The sequence below is a fragment of the Aphelocoma coerulescens genome, chromosome 13 (assembly GCF_041296385.1).
Source record: "Aphelocoma coerulescens isolate FSJ_1873_10779 chromosome 13, UR_Acoe_1.0, whole genome shotgun sequence".
NCBI lineage: Eukaryota > Metazoa > Chordata > Aves > Passeriformes > Corvidae > Aphelocoma > Aphelocoma coerulescens.
The window spans coordinates 15,223,617-15,245,190 of record NC_091027.1 but is presented as its reverse complement, the minus strand read 5'-3'; the positions used below and the strand labels follow the sequence as shown (position 1 = coordinate 15,245,190).

At 41.6% G+C, this 21,574-nt stretch overlaps 1 protein-coding gene across 4 annotated transcripts in view; it reads left to right on the top strand.

Moving 5' to 3' along the window:
* Positions 1 to 21,574, top strand: part of SLIT3 (slit guidance ligand 3) — a 521,085-nt gene that overhangs the window by 326,044 nt on the left and 173,467 nt on the right. For all 4 annotated transcript variants that reach the window (XM_069029271.1, XM_069029274.1, XM_069029272.1 and 1 more), the window contains exons 8-9: positions 9,601 to 9,672; positions 14,010 to 14,173. In XM_069029271.1, the coding sequence (XP_068885372.1) occupies positions 9,601 to 9,672; positions 14,010 to 14,173 (236 nt within the window). The remainder of the gene's footprint in view (positions 1 to 9,600; positions 9,673 to 14,009; positions 14,174 to 21,574) is intronic.

Sequence of the window (21,574 nt, the reverse complement as noted above, 5' to 3'; positions counted from 1 at the left end):
ACGTAAAAAAAAGAACCAAAGCCATCTCTACTTAACAGTGAATTTATATGAAAGTAAAATAATTGTATTTTAGGTTTATTGTATTAATTCATTGAACAAGAGATTTTCAAATGAATCTACGAAATAAAATTTAGGGGAGTTTAAATGGAATGCCATTATATTTTTGATTGCTGTGGCTCCTGCAAAAATCTGTGCCTAAATAAATGGATTGCAGGGACTAGATTCATTCCCTGCTGAAATCAGCCATGGGATTTGCTCTGACTTCAGCAGGCATTGGTCTGGGTATTATAAGAATTGGACTCGTTCCCAGTGGTTCTAGGCAATAATATCAGCCTTGTAATTTGGTACCATAGAGAAACATCAAAACCACCCTAACGATGCAAAACGTTTACTCAGTGTTCACAGAAATATTTTATTTCTCTGAATCAAAATTCTGGATGTACTTGGGACTTAGAGCCACAGCAGGCATTCCCAATACAGTGTACTGAAAAATGTGTAGCCTTTGGGCAAAGACCTGAGAAAATTTCTTCCTTCCAAAAAAAAAAAAAATTAAGCCAATGTTTCATTTGCTGTTTTTGAGTTTAGAGGAATAGCTCATTGGAGAATCCTTCATTCAAAAATAAAGCAGCGCAGAATAATTTCAGCCTGCATTCTCTTGTCTTTGCACCAATGCTTTTATATTTTAATTCAGGCTGAATGGAATTTGTATTTTCTGCTTAGAATTAAAGTGCCATGTAAAAGATTGAAAAGTTGATTGAAACTTCTCTAAAAAGCTTTTTCAACTCTCACTGGGCATAGATGTTAGAATTGGGAGATGCAACTGGTACATGTATTTTATACAGCTGATAGAGGTGATTTGATTGTGTGGGAAAATAGCAATGTCTTTCTGTGCACAGAAAGAGCAACTTCCTTTAGGGGAAGCAATAAGACATTTCATATAAGATCATGTGAGTGATATTTTTGATTTAACATCTAACAACGTACACAATTTAAATTTGTACCACTTTGTCTGTATAACCTTTATTATGTTTTATTTTGCCTTGTCCTGTTCTCTACTTCATCTTGTTTTGGAATATTTTATTTATTTGGGTATTGGTGTAAGTAAGTAAATTCAGGCATAACGATATGTATGTGCATATCTAACGTAAATTCAGGGCTAAAGGTAACACCAGAAAGGTTTGGCCATACGTCACCAAAATCCTTAATTTTGCTTATGCTTGTTTACATATGACAGTAAAACCTTTGATGTACTGGCCCATATGATTTTTTTCTGGCCTCTCGCCCTTTTCCAGTGATTCCTAGTCCCAATCTCTTCAGCTTGCCCAACATTTTCTTGCTGCAGTCCTCTCTTTCCCTCTCCCCTGCTCTTAGCCTCAGCTCCTGAGCTTGTCGGTTGCAGAGACTCCAGCCAAGGCACAGCTAGACTCTAGGGAGAATTAAGACAGCAATTACAGGACTTAAGTTAATATGTGCTAAAGTTGCACTGTGGGCAAACGTGATCATCCTGGTTCTTGCCAGGTGACAAAACAGGCATCTTAAACACAGAGTCTGTTGCTATAATAACTCAGTTTCCCTAAAGCCTGATGTCTTTGAAAGGAATCTCACTCCTTCAAGGCAAAAAAAAGTCTGCTTTAAACATCTGGCCTTTATCATAAGCTTAAATAGTTAAAATCTGACAGTTATATGCAAATTAAAATTAGCCACAGAATGGGAAGAACAAGGCAATTGTAGCAATAAACACTGTTGGCAGTTTTGTGCATAATTCTCTGCTAAGCTTATTTACTTTATTTTTTCCATACATTTCTAAAAGGAAGATTTTCTTTCCTCTGTATCCTTGAGATAGTCATATTTCTGATGTCAGCTTCCCAAGTTAACGATGCTGGAGCCTCTCACGTTGCTGTGTTGAGAACATTTGTGAACACATTGTCAAAAGACTAATACTAGAACAAAAACCACCAATTGGCAACCAGTTATTTTTATTTCAGTGGGTTCTTCGTGTCACCTGGAGACTATTTAGACCATTATTTGCCTGGGGTAACATTGTGTTTAAAAATAGCACTTGTCTTGTGCCAACTCATTTTAAAGTTGGGTACAAATATTGAGACAAACCCCCAGCTGTTATTGCTTGTGCCACTAATTTGAGGTGTCAGCTCGGAGCTCTGCTGCTCTATGTCAGTGAATAAGGCCCCTTGTGAGATCATTATGTTTTCTAACAGTGCCGAGTAACGGATTAATCAGTGCAGCATCAGTTGCTTTCATTATCTGCCCACATGGCAGTTGTGGGCTTTCGCTTAAACAGTCTGTGGTGAGATCAAGGAATTGAGTACAAGAGGCACTCGGGACTCACCACAGCTCAGAAGAGATGCAGTCGAGTTTTGGACGCTGCCTAACGAGCAAACCTTGGATGCCTTGAAAGTCAAAGGTGACTGCACTCAGTGCTGAGGGATGGAGTACCAAAGCCACTTTGCTTTTTCATCAGAGGCCATAAGAAACAGTAAATATTTAATTCACTGCAAATTCCTCCTGACTTGTGTGAAAAAGAGCTCTTTACAGCTATTGGAAATATAGCTTCTTTTGCCCTGCAATCTGAAAGTTAATTACAAACATTAATTATGGCAGCGTATAAAATTAAAGTCCTGGGTTTATTACTAAATATAGATTTAGATTCACTTTTTGGAATTGCAGCTGTTAGTTAATATTGGGTGCTGTGTGAGGGTGGGAGGGGGTCAGAAGTTGTCATCCACTGTCCCTCCCAGGGGCAGGCCCATCGAATCCAATGCCATTCCTGACAGGGATTCATTTAGTATTTTATTACAGGCCTCCCTGCTGATGGCTGCACACTCTGTTCTTATTGTAAGAAACATTTTCCCTATATCTAATGAAAGTCCCTCTGTGAAATTTAAGCCTGTTACTGCTTTTCTTAACCCTTGTGTGAATACAAGGAACAGAGGATGTATTCCCTTTGCAATGGTATTTTATGTAGTTCAATGGAGGTTTAAAAGTAAGTGATCAGAATCTGCTAACACAGAGGTCTAAGGTACTGTCACTCTTAGTGCTAAATTATGCTGCTGATGCAGTCTCCCAAACTGATGTTTCATCTCTGTATTTCAGACAGACCTGTAGATCCTTCTCTTTATGTGCATAAATACTGATGGTGATGTCTGATCTTGCACAGGCTCAACAGTTTCAGTACACAGGGGAAAGATTCCTTCACTCTTATTTACCAACACTACACACACAGACACACCCCAGAGCTTTGAGGTCTTGGAGAAGTCGTGTTTCTGGCACTGCCAGGACAGAGTAGTGTTGTCTTCTGAGCTCCACTGGCAACTTAGGCAGAGCTGTTCAGCCCTTTTTTTTTTGCATCACTTCACCCACTTCTGAGTAGAAGTAACATTATCAAAAAAACTATTAACATGAGAGGCTTAATTATGCTTGGAGATGCCTTGGTTAAGTCTGAATAAATTTCCTGGTCTCATTTATGGGATGTATAGTTACACTGGGGATAGGAGCTGGGAGCCATGGCAGTTGTGGGAGAAGCAGTAATCGGGGAGTATGACAGTAATTCACTCCTGGGAACGTTACCAGCCTGCAGACACACCATTTGTAGCTATCCATTGCATGCACACGGATAATAATCTTGCATTAGGCCCAATTACATGGTGTTACGGACACACAACGCGGGGATTACGCACGCAGCCAAGAGCACCCCGTGACTGAGCAGTGGGGTAATTGGAGGAGACAGAAGGAAATGTTAGTTGTTAGTGCTACCAGTGCTGCAGGGTCTGGTACAGCTCTGCCCCACCAGCCTTGTCCCTTTTGCTTTGCTGCTCTGTATCAGCATCTCACTTTCAAAACCCAGGTTTATCACAGAGGGAGGTAACCCAGCACCACCCTTTCACAGTGTGTTGAGAGAGTTTTGAGTGGGAAAAGGAACTGAACATCGTTGTTTAACTTAGAGTGAAGCCCACAGACCCATGGAAGCCTGTGCTGCCAAAGAAGGCTGCAGTTTGCAGGGTTCCTGATATCAAATCCTGTGTATTAGAAGCCTGTACAGAATCTACAGTGCCCAAAAATAAAAGGCATTCAAACGCAGCAATAATCTAGTACATGCAGATCTCTTTCTTCATTTACCTATCAGTAAATGGGTCTGAGTATTTCTTTCTAACTGAGAATTTTGCAAATGCTGTGATGTCCCATGGTCAGCCAAATGTGACACAAAAGCAAGCTGGTGTGGATCAAAAACCTGAATGGCCAGCACAGCAGGCCTCTAGTAGCTATGGGAGATGCTTATTAAGCCTTGGATGGGGAAAAGTGTTTTCTCAATTTGAATTAAGTTTGAATTAAAATTTCTCAGTTTGATTAGCCGTTTTGCTATTCAGCTGCAGAAGTGGAACAGGAAAGGAAACCAGTCTCTGTTACTGACAAGTAACAAAAGGCATCTTCAGCATCCAACAGGTTCTCCCCTGCCCCTTTCATTTGAATCTGTTCAAAATCAGGTTGAAAACAAGAAGTATCACTGTGGCTATTGTACTGTACAATTATGAAAATGCCTTGTACTTAGAAAATGGACATCTGCAAAGTGTTTTTTGCTTTTGTCAGTGATAAACTAGGAGACCAGAATGTTTTTTTAAGCTGGGATGTAGCAGGTGGTATTGTCGTCAGTGTTGTGTGTTAAACAAAAGAAACAACCTATGTAGTTTCCCACTTGAAGTGTGGCTGGAAAACATTAGGACACTTGCTATTTTACTAAATAGTTAATGTTTCAGGTATTTCTGTTGTGTTGTGTAACATTTTCTGTCAGAGAAGATCCTTTTGGTACTAAACCAGAATAGAGCATGTGGGTATGTTTTCATGGAAGTATTATTTCAGATGAAAAAATTGACAAGGATTCTGATATTTATTATATGCTCTTAATGATATTAATTGAATTTTAAGAAGGGAAACAAAAATCTCTGTGTAGTCTGTGATTTACAGAATTGAGACTGAATATTGATCTGACAGCCTGGGATTTCTGCTCTCTGAATTAGTCCAGGGGACCTGAAAGGGTGCTTAGAGTTTCTGAGGTTTTAAAATAAAATACTTGTACTATTAGCGGGGTTCAAAATTTAAGTACTTTCCTTTTGTCTCAAGGTCTCTGCCATAAAATTTGTGTGATTTCCTCTAGCATTAGAAGTATCATTTTTTTCTGACTCTCAGCAGTCCTATACAAGAAGGTGGAGAAATGTGTAAAGACTAATGCGTAAATATTATTTAAAAAACCACAGACATGACAGTTATTTCTGCTGGTTAGTGATTTTAATGTAATTACATTTAGTCTGGAATTAACAGCTCTCTGTCATGAAACTGCAGTGGTGTTCATGAATTTGGAGCAAGTCAGAAGAGGACAAATATGCAACTGCATGGAATTAAATTTGCACCAAAAGTTTGAGGAAGGAGATAAGTAACTGTTTTCAAATCATGACAGGATTGCAGACTGAGCACTCTTTCCTTTAGGAAAATTCTGATTAGTAGGGGCTGTAAATCAGCTTTATCCTTCAGAAGGAAGAAGGCAGCTCCACGTGTGCCTGTGGCCAGGTTGGGCGCCTGGCAGAGCAGTGAGTTAGGAGAGCGGCTCCGCTGGGGCTGTAAATTGAAGTCTGTGGGACTATGACAGTTCACAGTGGTGGAGGATGTGCCACCTCAGAGACTGCTGATCTCACGTTATGCATCTTCCAAGTAGTCCTTGGAGGATCCTTAGGACTGCTGCAGTCTGCTTCTGCTTACCCTGCAAGATCTGACAAGGATCACAGCCCAAGGTGGGAAGTTGGCTGGCATAAATAATATTGTCTATAGCTCCAGTTTCCTGATACAGCATTTTGGATGTGAATAGTTTACAGGGAGAGGACTTCTAAATGAGAGGACAGTGCTTTTTCAAGGGACATGTTGGGTTCTGGAAGAGGTGGGAGGTATAAGGATGAGGACCACTCAGCAGAATATGTTTTCCCACATGATATTGGAAGAGTCAGAAGATTCTGGAATTTCTATTTCTCACAGCTTTCTGGTATTTACAAATCTCTTCCTATGGATTTGAATATTGGGTGGATGAATCTGAGGCTGGAACCCTGGAGCAGCCAGCAGACAACTGGAGCATCATTTGTATTTTCCCATCACGTGCTAAAAATGCTGCTGTACTGTATGCTCACCCCTGTCAGGACACACCTCTTAAAAAATCATTGCTGGGAAGGAATCATGTGTGTGATGAAAGGCTGTACAGGATGTCTCTAGAGCTCATCTCTACCTGAACATGTTCCCATTCCAGAGCTCCCATTGCCTGGGAGCTGACTGCTGTGCAGCCAGAGCAGCAGGGTTAAATTCCTGCAGCTCCAGCTGGGCTGTAGTGCAGACTGTTCACTGCCAATTAGTGCCCTTTGCAGTGTTTGGCCTCCTCTGTTCTGAAATAATTGCTGTTATCATAGATGTTTTATTGCCTTCATTATGGTTAACATTTAAATATCAATGAAATAGTATTCTACTAAGTCACCTGAGCAGTAGCTGTCTGCTAGAGTTATCCCTGAAATTTGTGTTTGAGAAGAATATTAATTCAGCACTGATTTAGGATTCTTAGAAGGAGGGTTATATATTTCTCAATGAACTGTGGGAAACCTTTGCTTATTTGAAAATAAGCAAATATTTGAAACCTCAAGCACCTGCAAAACCTGAGCCGCTCTTACTTGATATCTTGTGAGCAGAAACGCTGTGTGATTGGAATAATGCTTTGTCTGTGAAATAGAAATATTTTAAGAACTTTTAAAATATTTTTGAATCATCAAGTCAGACAGTAATGGGTGACCTTTCTGCATGCAGATGAATTGCACTGGGAGACAGGGATGTGTTCTCTGCCCAGTGCAGAAGGAAGCTCACTGTCACAGCCTGTTCTGCCTAAATCCAATCCGCATCCTTTAGAAATCAATAGAAAAATCTCTCCTGAATTCCTATGGCCCCTAGTGACTCCTGTAGTGCCATGTGTGACTGATTCAGACATCAGCTACATATGTGATTTAGTTTTTGTGAGCTGACTTTACATGTGGCTTTTATTTATCACTGCATACCTAAAATCTTCCATCCGAGTGCATAATTCATTTTAATGTAACAGGCAACTAAGGCAGAGGGTTGCCTCAGAATTATATTTATATGTTTACAGGAAAAAAAATGGTGGTGCAATTATATATTCCATTTCTGAGCCCTGTTTGAACGTCCCAACATGTAAAGAGCAAACACACACAGATACTGAAGGCTGAGTGTGTTGATGTATATATTCATGCACTCCCAGTGGGTTTGTTCACTTTCTGAAATTGTTGTACAAGCTTGTTTTGGCTCATTGGCCACAAAAGACTTTGGTTACATCACTGGGTAAATAAGGTAATGGAGCACTGGCACTTGTATGACAGAGAGGTGCCACAGCAGGATGTGAGCTGCCACCACGACCTTAGCAGGGATTGAGGCAGAGTTTCAGCCCTGCAGATGAGCACTGGTGCTCAGGGTGCTCACTGCCAGCACTGCAGCCACGGAACAGCAGAGTCCTGCAGGCTGGGAGGCACAGCTGGCAGAGTGGCTGACAGCTCTAAGAGCTGACTTCCAGCTCTCCTGCTGAAGTTGACAGTGTTTCCCTCTTCCTCTGTTCCTTTAAATTTTTAGTAGACTGCCTTTGAGTCCTTGCATATTGAGAACCTGAGTCCACAAACCCAGGAGTTTGTACACCCACTGAGCCCAGTACTTGGCTGTGTGTTTCCTGTCCAATTTTTAATATCTTCAAGTTTTCCAGAGGATCTGGAATGAATACTACACGTTATACTATAAGTTATCATGTGCTGAGACTGGCAGCTCTTATCAGCCTGGTGTGTGAACGTGTGTGACTTGACTGATACAGATCTCTGGCAGCAGATCTCACATGCAGATTCCAGATTTTCAAAACTCTTCTTTTACTGACATAACTCTCTCTGCTCACAGATTTGGGAAGGAAAGGTAATTTTGCTCTGTTGGTGCAGCTTGCTGTCATGGGTATGTCAGCCCCCAAGCTGGCTCCAGATTGCCAGTGCATCCATCTGGTGCAGCAATGTGCTGGAATACCAGTTCTGATCCTGCTGACAGAGTGCTTGGGTGCTGTCCTGCCAGGATGCAGCACAGCAGCAGCAGCAAAACATGCTGCCAGTGTCAGAGCTGCTCCCACCCTGCTCCCGAGTGTGCCTGTGCAGAGCCAGGGTACCCTGCAACCTCCTGGCTTTGCCAGTGTGTGTATGTCTTCCTGTGTACCCAAAACCCAGTCTTAATAGGGTAAAATCTAATCAGCTGTAATCTGCTGACGTTTTAGATGATGTCTCTGCCAAGGGATTTCTAGGCAGAATTGTAAAAATGTTTTTGAATTGGCAGATGATCAAGAAAGAGAGTTAACTCCTGGAAAACTTTTCTAGAGCTTTTGGTTAAATGTCTCATGTAAATACATGACATGGGAACAGCTAAATCCTTCAGGGAAGGATGACACACCATTAGGTTGCTTCAGCAGGTATTTCCTTCAGCACATACATAAATGCACAAAAGCACTGTCTTCTGCCAAAGTGACCCTGTGGAATTCTGTGCTCCATGTAGAAAGCAGAGGTTGCTCCCTGCCCTGGTGCTCTGGTCACACGTTTCAAATAGGCGATAGCAGGACTGGCCACACTGGGACACAGAGTGGTCACCGGCCCTGTCCATTCTCATGACAAACTGGGCTACTTGTATTTGCAGATTTGGTGCACTTGCAGCATGGCAATTATGCCCTTTTGAAGTGCTTTCCATTTCCTGTGCCATCTTGATAAATTTTATAGCTTCTAATTTGCTGGAGAGTCATTGATATAATTAGGAGCTACACAAATGGGAGCAGCACGCTCGGCTGATGGTAATCGAGTCAGTTCATTCTTCCTGAGAAGCTCTAAGGGGGTCCCTCCACTCCAGCTGCTGAGATTATTTTCTCTTCAGGCTCAGCTTTGATAGAACAGCAGCAATCCTTACGTGCCTGCGTCAGGACATGCTTTATTACAGGCTGCTCCACTCCCCATATTTTTCCTAAGGAAAGGGAGGAGAAGGAGCCCATCCGTCCATGTGTTTCCGAGGAGCAATTGGAGCTGTCTGGCCGTGTCAGTGGGCTGTGCTAACAAGCCTGTGAGAGACAACAGCTCTCTTTTGGTCACAGTGAGCCCTTTACATGCTGTGCCAAGTCTGGTGTCCCCCCACTCAGGTTGCACCAGGTTTTTGAACAAAGAGGCAGCTGAACTGACAGGTCTGGATCTGTTCCAGTAGTTGATAAAAACTCCTCTTCTGTGCCCCTCGTTACCCAGACATGGTACACAGTGACCTCCAGCCATCCTTAGGCTGCTGTTGGTTGCTTTCCCTGAGCAATATCTTCCATGGTATGTCACTAATTGTCACAGCTATCGGGGAGTGTGTCTTCTTGCTCGCAGCCAGGCACATTTATTACCAAGAATTTTAACAGGTTGTTTCTGTAAATAGTGTGTTGGTGAAGAAATGCAAATAACTGATCAATCCATTATTCTCTTCTCTCCCTTTTTTTTTCTCTCCTAACAGTACCCTCAACAATAACAACATCACCCGCATTCCTGTCACCAGCTTCAATCACATGCCAAAGATCAGGACTCTGTGAGTAGGATCTTCTGATATTATAATACAATACTGATGCTGTAAGCCAACTTTTTGGCTATTTGTCATCTGTGATAATGTCATTTCAGTCCCTCAGGCTGCCTCAGGGACCTGGGTGGCTTCAGGGCTGGGGAGCCCCTGGTGAGCCTGGGCAGGGTGAAAGGGCCCTGAGAGCCACTGTTCTGGATTTGCCCAGCATTAAGAGTCAGTTTTATCAAGACTTTGAATTTACCCAGAAAAGAAACTAGCTTTTTTTTTCCCCCACGGGAAAATCCATAATGTGAAATGTGTTCCAAGCTGGAACATCATCAAGATCCTAAAAACTGTTCAGATGGATCAAATTGTTGAATTTTGTAAATATCCTGTGTTTAAATCCCATTTATTCTTTTCAAATTCAAAATACTAATTTCTGAAACAAGGCATTTTTAAAGGATGGGAAAAAAGCATCTTTCCAGATACTTTCTGAAACAAAATGTCACTTATTCTGATGGATATTTTTTTAATAAAAGCTTCTCTTATATCGAATCCATTTGGTTTTGAGCTGGATGCCATTGCACTGGAAAAGCTCTGTTCTTTAGTAGATCAAAATACAAAGACTGTGAAATTAGACTAAGCATTTGTATAATTTAGCCATAGCCTACCAAAACCATTTTCTTTAAGTAAATTATTTCTTTAAATTCCTTTAGGGAATACACGGCTTCAGGAAAAGTCACGTCTAAACAAAGCATCCCTGTTTTTCCTCCAGATTCTCAAACTCATTCAAGATGTCTTTAATTTAAAAGGCAAAGAACGGGAAATAGTAGCTCGCCTGAAAATTTTCTGTGCCACTGAAAAAATGCAATACTTCAAGGATGCTCTGCATGCATGTGTAAATCATATTAAATAAATTAACAGAACTGAAGAAAAATGGCTCTTACTTATGTCAATCTCTGCGAGATAACCTCTGACTTAAATTTACATTCTTCATTAAATGATGACATTATTAGATCTTAATGTAAGTAATTAAATGGAAATGAGATGTTTGTCTTTAAGAAGAGAATGAATAAAGAAGATAAAGGTGTAGAGTTAAGGTTCCTGGAGCTTTGCCTTTTCTTATTCAGTCACAGTGGTCCAGAAAATTTGCCTGGCTTTTCCAGATTAGCCAGTCTTGTCTGTTAGCAGAGCTCACTGTCTTCAGTGCCTTCTGCCATTTTCCTTTTAGTTTAATTTCAGAGATGGCTTAGTGTATAGCTCCCTGGAGACTTACACTGACTAATCCCCCTCTGCTGTAATTAAGGGGGGAAAAAAAGGAAAAAAAAAAAAGGGAAGAAAGTCATAAATAGGATTTATAAAGGGAAGCTTTTCTATTGAATTCTGAGAGACACATTTTATAGAACATGAATGCTGACCCACTCTAAAAGGATTTGCTGGAAATTTAATTTACGGTCTATGGATAAAAGGGCAACTTTAGCAAACTTGCATTTGTATTCATTCAGCTGATGTTCTGTAAAGTCGGTTTCATCAATATCTAGTGACAGGTTTCAGTCTCCAAAGACTGCCAAACAACACTCAGTACCCCTAGCAGGTCTATTGTATAAAGATACTGTTTGGGGGAAGATGTTAATATTCTCTAGGGTTTCTTGTTGGAAATGGATCATGAATGATGTTCTTCACAGTTTGGTGACTCCACTGTTTTCTTAAAAAATGGTCATCAGTGTGCCCCCCTTCTCAAATAGCCTCACACTTCAATGTGGATTTTTTGGGAAGTTTTTGTAGGAAATCCCTGGTCTGAATGCTCCTTAAGTGGGGACGAGCCCTTTTTCCCATTAGCTGAGGCCCAGTGCAGTGTGGACAGTGTGTCCCTGTGTGTCTCTTTTACACTCTGATGAGATCCATTAGCAGGACATTTGGGGATGCTCCTGCTGCTCTGGTGGTTCTGTGAATAAACAGCTTTTCTTCATGGCTCTCAAAACAATCTGCCCATTGTAGAATAGAGAAGAAAATATAAAAAGTATATTAACCTTGAACATGAGCACTCGGGGGAAAGGAAAAAAAGGGTAAAATGCCAGGAAGTTTGAAGCATTTAAAGCATTGAAGAATTATTTACTAAAATCAGCTCTTCTGTGCTAAGATTTTTTTAGTTAACTGTCTTTTCTGCTCTTAAGTTTCATCGATTTTTAGCCTTGATTGGAAGTGACAGGAATTAGTTTTTATTGATCTGTTTTCCTTTGCTTGAAACAGCTTTATTTATAATAAAGCATGTTCCCTCTACCTATTTGCTTAATGGTAAGTGTCCTGTTGTCTCTGCATCTGTCAGTGACTGCTGAGACAGGTACTTACAGTATTTCTTTTAATTTTTTTATTTAAAGGTAAACTGAAAATGTGCAAAATCACTTCAGTGGTTTTTGTGTTCACAGGGAATTGGTTTATAATGCTTTTGAAGTACTGTGAAAAGTCTTCTTGAGGCTATATTTATTAATAAAATTATCAAAAATATATTCTGATAGGCTGCTTTGTTAAGACTGAGAAGGTCTCTAAATGATCTCCTCTCCAAAGCAAACCATGGAGTAGCTGCACAAAAAGACTTCAGAAGATGACAGGGATGGCTCTGCTGAGGCAGAGAGGTGGTGGTTTGCACTACTGAAACCCAGATAAATCAGTTTAGTGAGGTGAAGGAAAAAACAACCCAGCTCACAGAACGGGAAAACTCCCTAACCTTAAGCCTTTTTTTGATATTGTGCTTTCCTCACTCATGCCTGCATATGGCAGGTGCAGGGAATGGCATGGGATGAGCTCAGTTCCAGAAGGAAAATGCTCCTGAGTATCACTGTTGACTGCTGTGGTAGGAAGGATGAGACTCTGAGGACTTAACTGAAATGCTGCCTCTCTTAGGTTACAACAAAGTCTTACTTAGGATGATTTCTGGCTAGATGATATTTATGTATTTATTTGTTCTTCAACAAAAAGGTAGATTAATGGTTTGTAATAGCCAAACATTTTACTAGAAATTGAACTGACTGGAGCTTCAATTAAATAACTTCAGAATCCCTAAACTCAAGGTCTTCTAACCATCCTTGTCAAACAATTACATTTTCTAGTGCTCCCAGGAGATTAGTGTTTTCCATCTCTACAGGATAAACTCTCAGTTCCAGATTTGTGGTTTTTTTAAATTTTTTCTTTATTGTGGCTGTCCACCCCAGACATACAAATCTGGGGACTGTCAGCCTGGGCGCCACTGCTGAGCTGAGCTGCTGCTGTGCTGTGAGGACAGCTCACAGACAGACATTCAATTTCTTTGGAGGATGGACAAGGCTAAATCTGGTGCACACCAAATGTGTGCCTGTAATATTAGTGAATAATGCTTTGTCTAACCACTTCTGACAGGATTTTTAATCTGGTTCATCGTTTCATTTGGTGCAACACTGCAAATGCATGAGTCATTACAGGAATGAAATAATTAATGTCCTGGACTTTTGTTTTGACCTGAAGTTTGGTAGCTATTTAAATGACCAGATTTTTTCCGTGAACCTATCATCATTTTGCAGATGTGATAATGGTTCTGCAAGTCCTTGGTGCCAGGCACAGAGCAGGCTGGGCAGGGAGCTGCCCATGAGTGGATCTATTATGAGCTGAAAATTCCTTGTAGATCCTTTACACTTGTGTTAAATTACTACAGGAAAAAGAGCATTGAGGAACTAGTTCAGGCAACACAGGAACAGAAATGGTATCAATAGCCTCTGATGTTTTATTTTGCCTGTCTTTTCCCAAATATTCTGAGTTGGAAGGGACCCATAAGAGTCATCAAGTCCAAGTCTTCAATGAATGGCCCATAGAGGGATCAGACCCACAACCTTGATGTTATTAACACCATGCTCCAACCAGCTGAGCTAATGTGGAGGGGTTCTGTCTCTCCCTCTCTCCACTTCTCCCCAACGGAGGGAGAAAAGGGAAGAATCACTCCTCATCCTGTTCCTCAGCCTGATCCTCATGTTTAGACAAGCCATCCTTTTAATTCACTCAGAGATACCACATTCACGCGGCTCTTTCTGATATGAAATCACAAGCAAAGTGATTATGTGGAGCAATCTTACATTTTGCATATTTTTGTCTCCAGAATGGTGGATCCCCATTGAACTTAATTCTTCCAAAACACTGTTAATAATAACACAAATTTATTCTATCTGACCTTTGTATAAGACTCCCTGGCAATGAGGACAGTCAAGCCCTGTAAGCAAGACCCTGCAGTGATCCCACGGGCGCGGCAGCAGAGCGCTGGGCGGGCTCGCGGTCGCTCGCTCTCTTTGTGGCTTACGATTAAAAAGCCACCAGTAACCGTGGCTTTGCTGTGTCTTCTGCAGGCGGCTCCACTCCAACTTCCTGCACTGCGACTGCCACCTGGCCTGGCTGTCGGACTGGCTGCGCCAGCGCCGCACCATCGGCCAGTTCACCTTCTGCCTGGCGCCCGTCGGCCTGCGCGGCTTCCTCGTGGCTGAGGTGCAGAAGAAGGACTTTGTCTGCTCTGGTAATGGTGCCAATTACTCGTTTATCTATCAGCTGACAGTCTCATATCGCTGTTCCCATCAAAAAGCCAGAGTGGAAAATGGCTGTGTCGTGTTTGAATGCAAACAACAGCAATCCTGTTTGGTTTTGTCGTTGCTAAACTGTATGGGAGGAGATCAAATTGTTGGTTTTTTTCAGCTTTGTAAGAATTATTGGATTCCAGTTAACACTTTGGTTCTCAAATTACTTCTGCTTTAACTTTGCCAATGATATCAACATAAGAAATCAATTAAGTGTGGATAATTTGGTATTTCTCAAGGGAAGAGCTTTACAGCTGACTGGAATACAAAAGAAAGGAAATAGAAAATGCAAATCTGTTGAGTCTGTTGACAAATGATTGGACTTTAAAACATGAGGAGCAGATTTTATCCCAGGGACTGAAACAGGATTCTTAGGGAGCCAATGCACTTTGCTGTTCTACAAGTTTCCATGCTGATAAATGGGGCTGATAATACTCACAAATCATGTGTCTGTATGTTCGGCCTATTCATCAAGTCTCTGGAACTGCACTTGGCTCTTGAGTGATAGAAATACATTTTCCTAAAAGGAGAACAAAAGAACAAAAGAAAAAAAGACAAAAAGTGGAAAAAGAAATCTCTTGAGTTGGGTCAAAAGGAAGGATGTGGTGGAGGAGAGGCACGGCAGTGTGTGTGCTGTGGAAAAAAAGACAGCAGACATAAGTTTGGAGGTAGTTTTGCAGCCCCAGTGGTGACACAGGGAGCGTGTTATGGAGATGATGTGAGTCTGAATCTTGATAGACTGCGAGTCTTGTGCTGTTATGTTCTTTTATCTCCCACAGCCTGTGAGCCCTAAAGCTTTATCCTATGGGTACGTGGATTGGCTGATGGAAACACAGTAAAACTGCTCATGCTAGAAATGTTTTAGGAATGCCTTTTTCTGTCATTTCATTTACATGGGACAAAGTAAGAGAAACAGATGCACTTAGAGAAGAAAGGTTTGACCCCACTTGACCATGGTTAATTAATGCCCAGCCCTAGAGGTGTGCAGAAGTGTTATGGGCATGTGGAAGATGAAGCTGTGCATAGTGCTCATTGAGACCTGATATTTGAGAGTGCTGAGCAGCTTCTACACTGTTGTGGAGATGATACCCAGAATATCTGCTACGTTATATCAAAAGTTTAACTAAAAAAGAAGTTTAGAAATGTAACAGTCTTGGGAGAGGAAGGATAAAAAGAAGTGGATAAATGAATTAAGCTATTAGCAGAAGCTAATTTTATCAAAGAGACAACCACAGGGGTTTTTTTCTCATGAAATGAAGTTTTAGATGGAGCATGAGTTCAGCTATTTGGATTTATGATACAGTGAAGTGGAGGAAAATGAGTTGTTTAAGTCAGGAGAAGAGATAATAATTGCTGAATGAGAAATGTAATGTGAGCAGAACTCATTTAAATGTGGTTGTCTGTGCAGACTATGATTTCCAAAACTGACAAGGTTTTTAACAGTTGCCTGTTGGACCAAGAGGATATAGGTGTTCTCTCAAGATTTGCCTGCTTTTGTAAAAAATATAAAATCATGAAAACTCAAGGAAAGAAATTTTCAGTGAGACAGTCCATCAACTGTATCCCTGTAATTCTCATTTGGGAAATGAAATGAAATGAAATGTACTGAAAAAGAAATTCATTTGGAGAGCTCATTTTAGTGGCGAATTGAGCTGGGAACTCGGCTTAGTATATGCTAGTTCGACAAAAACTTACATGGACAGCTAGTTTAAAGAGGATATAAATCTTCCCTTCTCCTCATTATAGTTCTTATACCTGATTTTACAGCATAATTTGTTAATGTGTGACTATGAAGTCAAACTAGGACAGGCAGTGAAGAGTGAACTGGACTTGTCCCTCTGCAGAGGAATTTTATAGAAGTTAAGGTTATATGAATTACTGTAACCAGCCTTGAGCTGGCAAGGAGAGCCACCTTTGCATTCCAGTTAGGAAGAGCTGAAATACAAAGTGGTGAACTGCTCTATTGAAGTATAGGCTCAGAATCTTAAGCACTTGTGTTTTCATGGCAGTGGAAATATCATAACAACGAAAAAACCATCAGCTTTTCCCACTGTGAAATGGGCTTCATCAGAGCATTCCAGTTCAAAACTGGTGCTGCTGGATGCTTCAGAGGAGAAACAGTAGAATCCTAATTTGGGGAAAGAAGAAACACAACATTGAAAAACTGACTTCCCTTTGTTCTTTGAGCCCTTTGCAAAAATAGTGATGTTTTATAATTTTATGACAAATGTTCCTTTGAAAACAGATTTTGAATGCTACATACCAAGTTGGAAAAGAACTGAAACAATGACAGAGAAGTGCCATAAATAGAACCCAAATTGCTGGATTCCCTCTAGACATGCCCTGTACTGTGGTGTTTATAAGCATTAGGTGCAAAGTCTCTCCAGATAATGTTGCTGAAGTCAGAGTTATGTGTTAGGGGTATATCTAGGAGTATATCTAGGTAAACTGAGTCATACCTGTGTAACCTGGATGTCAGTCTTTCAAAAATGTTGTTCAGCTTGTTCATACAAATTATAAAAAAGCCGATTCAAATGGAGGTTGTAGGTCACCTGTGAGCAGTGCAGAAGCTGTTCCAGGTTTCCCTTGTTTGAGCATTTGGCTCAGAGCTGGAGGTGAAGGTGCAGGATTCAACAGTGCACAGTCGCCTGGAGATAGGTTTGGAAATACGTCTGGTTGGAGTTGTGTTACTGAGGAGAAGGGGAAAGGTCAGGGACAGAACTGAGGGGAGCTGGGACTGCACCACTGGAGGAGAGTGCCAGGCACTGCTGGTCACCCACCAGGGCCTTCTGGCTGGTTCCTTCAGCAAGCTGTCCCCTCCTCGTAGGAGAGTGTCTCCTCCAGAGCCACCCCTGATGGAGCAGCCTGCCTGGGCCTTTGCCTTCGAGGCCATCTGTTCCTGGAGAAATCTCCAAACAGACTCTTCCTCCTGAGCAGTTGGTTATGGAGCGCTGGGATGCCTTTGGTGAGACAGTTTCCTACAAGGCAGCATGTGTAGAAGGGCAAATTTTGTGGCACCAGAGGATGAGCCCCTTGTTGATGTGCTGCACAAAGATATCTGGGGGTATTTCACAGGGATAAGGGGTGTATTTCACATGGATATCTGGGTGTATTTCACATGGGTGGGGGTGTATTTCACAGGGATAGCAGGGTGTATTCCACATGGATAAGGGGTGTATTCCACATGGATAGGGGTGTATTTCACATGGATATCTGGGTGTATTTCACATGGATAAGGGGTGTATTTCGCATGGATAAGGGATGTATTTCACATGGATAAGGGGTGTATTTCACATGGATATCTGGGTGTATTTCACATGGATAGGGGATGTAATTCCCATAGGTAGCAGGATGTATTTCTCCTCTCTCCACCACAGCTTTGCCATTCACTGCCAAGCTGCTGTGATGAGAAAACAGTGCACTAACCAAAGACAGTGTCAGTTGAAATACTACCTGTATCCTGGTCTTTGGGAGATGTTTATTTTTATATTCCCTTAGGTAGCAGAGAAGCATCTGGGGGTGCTGGCTTATGCTCAGTACCTCTTAGAGCCTTCCAGTCTTTGCCTGGATCACACCCAGCTTCCTTCCTATGCTCAGATGTTTCACTGTTGGACTGGGTTCTCTTTTTCTGTCTGTCTCTCTCAAACACATTCTCTCTCTCTCTGCCTATTTGTCTGTCTCTTGTCCTCCTCTGACCTCCTTATGATAGTAATTTTATTTCATTTTCCTCTCATATAAGTTTTATTATGCCTCTTTGATTTTTTCTTCTACCCTCTCCTTACTTATTGAAGTTGAAATTAGTTTACATATTGATCAGTTATGTCGAGTTCTAATATCTTTTCTCACTTGCAACAGCACAGCTATGAAGCTTTGCAAGCAAAGCACTGGGTTCATGAAGTTATGCCCTCACAGCACCTTTGTCTTTTCAGGGCTCTCTGTGCAGAAGCCCCTGACCCCGTTTGGATTTTTTTTTTGCAGTGATGAATCATTCTGGTTTTCCTAAGTATATGCATGAGAGGATACCTGTGCATCTAAACAGGAGCATTGTGTCTCGTACCGTGATCTGTAGCACACTGCAGCTGCTGTCCAGATTTATTCTAGATTTGGCCAGTAGTTTGATGTGTTCTACAGTGGACATCATTTGCACTGGAGTATGAAGATTGGGTAAGACTTCTTAGGCTAGACCAGAGATTGATATTTCTAAGAGTTGATGAAATGTCTAAGTCTAAAATGTGTGATTTGTAGTACTTTTCCAAGATAGCTTTCTTTAATAATGAAACATGCATTGTAGAGAGGGAAGGTGGATCCACACAATGTTCTCTTTTTATATTAGAAACCATTTTCTTTCATTTTTGACCCTTAGTTCCCATTCTGAGAGTCGCAAAAAATGTGAAGAAAATCAAGATGCATAATTTGGACTATACAAGTTAAAATTCAGTCTGAAATTAACTAGAGAGAAATTATTACCACCAAATGTTTTCTAGCTAAGTAAACTGATACTGATTTTGAGAAAACACTGGATTGATCCAAATCTTGGTTGAAGATCTAGATTTTCTGATTCGTGTGGTGAGACTGCAGCTGAGGTATAATAAAGTGGAAAAATAAGTTAGGTTCCTGCTGCTTCATGCAGACTGGAAGCCCTAATAAGGAAGCAGATTTATTTGTTTGGGTGAGGTCAAACAGTCTTCAAACAAAGCTGTTACTCTGGCCAGACCACGGAACTCAGGAGATTGTCTTGCTCCATTTCCTAATAACTTCACAGCACATTACTGAGGAGACAACCAACAATGAGTAGCTATAAAACAGCACTCTTCAGGCTTAGCATCTTAATGAAAGCATTCAGGAGATGCCAAAGGAAAAGTTCGTGGGGAGGGGAACTCCCCCCATCTGCTCCTGTTTAAAACACCCCGCGGCCGTGTGTGTGCACAGGCAGCAGTGGGACAGGAGGCACTGCCAGCAAGGGGGACTGGGGCTCCTGGAAGCTAAAAGAGGGGCAAGGAGTGTTTGCTGATGCTGCAGGTTTGGCTGGTACAGGGCAGCGGCTCCTGAGGAGGGTTCCTCTCCCTGCAGTCCATCCCCCATGCAGATGAGCTGCTAATGGCCCTCGTTTCTAAAGAGCTGGATAAGCAAACTGGGAGCAGGAGGAGACCTTTTCCTGTGTGTGTGAATGGTCACTTTGTGCCTTGTGGGACATCCTCACTGTACAGCTGTTTCATTGCTTTTAGAAGGGAGCCTACCCACTTCATCTGACTGTGACCCCTTTCCAAAACAGCGACCTATGAGTCACCTTAGATGGGGCAACTCTTTTCTCACTGTTCTTGCTTTTTGTGACCATCCATAGACCCAGTAAGTGCTCTTACAATGGAATCTAGGCAGGCTTTAAAGTGTGTATGACTTATAAAGCCTTTTGGTAAAAACTGCAGTTTAAATTTCATCTTGGGGAATTTTTGTGAAACGCTGAATGGAATTTTTATATCCTGTTACAGTTTGCTACCACAAACTAACATTTACATTTAGTCTGAAGAAACATTTCAATACTGTGCGTTTGTTAGCTGCTCCTCAAATGAAATTGTACAGGAAATTTGGAGAGATACTAATCACTATTTATCAGTTTGTTTGTTTTCAGTTCCCATTAAGTTTCTTATTACAAATCTAAATTTACTCTAGTGCTAGCAGTGATGATGTTTCATACTGTAGGAATTTGCTTCTTGACTTGCTTAGTATGTAAGATGCCACATATGGTGTTTTTCATTTGGGGGACCACCTTGTGAATCTGAAGGATAAATATGCATTTATTACAGCACTTAATATTTCCTTAAAGACCAAAGCTGAAAATTGGCTTTTAATTACAGTAAATTTAGTTTTATTACTGAAAATGATGTCTTACCTTTCAGTATAATTAGCCTTTTTTTCTGGAACTCTCTTTTCCCCAGAGCAGTATGTACAGCACTTTAATGCTTATTTAATGATGGCAGGTTAGGGTATAATTATTCAGCCATTGAGCTTTTGAACTGTTGCTCTAAAAATAATAACGTGATTAGTTTTTATGTTAATGTCCAAAGCTAGTGGTTTGTTTTGTTACTAGTTGTGTTGCTAGTATTTTGGTACAGAAAAAAAAGTGCTTCATGGCAGTACCACAGCTGTGCTTGGAGCTGTTTCACAGAGAGCAGTTGTGGTAAATACAGAGGAACAGGGTTGACTTTGAGAATGTGGACAAGCCTTTGCATGGAATCTGTAGACTTTTTCTGTTTAATACATGTATGTGATTGGCAACTCATTTATGAATACACAGTTAGTAAGAGTAATGAAATCAAGCACAGAGTTGCTTATAAAATAACTGCAGAATTCCAGAAATTAATAGGGGACAATTGCAAAGTTGCATATAAGTCAACACCAGGTTTGTGTGAATTTCTGCTTTATTGATAATGAAATCAGTGATTTTTTATAGTGGCATTACACCTGTGGTGGGCTGGCTGCTCACACTCCCCCTTCTCACAGCCCTGGGGTGAAACCAGGATCTGCTCCAGCACCTCTTTCCCCATCTCATTCTCTGACTTTGCTGCTCCCAGGGCTGTTTCTCACAGCATTTTCCTGACTCCCTGCTGCTTGGCACCTCTCTGCCCTTTCTCAGGTGCACTCTGACAGAGGCACCAGGAGATGCATGGGCAGGCTCGGCTGTGGAGCCCAGAGGAAGCAGCCAGAACTGCCCTGGCCTCTTCTCACAGCAGCTTCCCTGGCAGAGCTGGGCACCAACACCCCGTAGCCAAACTGAAGGGATCTCCTGGCTCATTGAATTTACCCCTTGGAATGGCAGACAAACATGTTTAGCTCCAAAGATCTGTAAGAATTTTATTCTATAATTTCCAGACACCTTAAAGAGCTTGAATATACCAGGGACCTCTTGCAAAAGACAAGAGGCAGCTGCCCCAGGCTGTTCCAGAAAAGGTCTTTATTTTCCCTGCCTTCCTTAGCATGTTCCAAATGCCAAGGAATCTGGCCCATGGAATCCCAAGGCAGCCCAGGGAAGAGGATGGTGCCTCACTCTTCAGTTCTTGCCCACTGACCTGGAAAAAAGCATTTCCTCACTCCAGATCTGTCCATGGGGAAGCTCATGACCAGACTGGAGCCCTTGGATGTCATTATGAGGAGACATGTCCCACTGTGCCTGCCATCTCTGAATAGCTCTGTCAATCTGTAATGCTTCTGACTGGAGGGAATCCCATCCTCCTCCTCCTCCTGAAGAGAGCAGCTTTTGTGCCGAGGCAGGGACAGCCCCGTGCTTGGTGCAGCAGGATGCAGATAAGGGCAGAAGCGAAGAAAAACGTGCACGCAGACAAAATCAT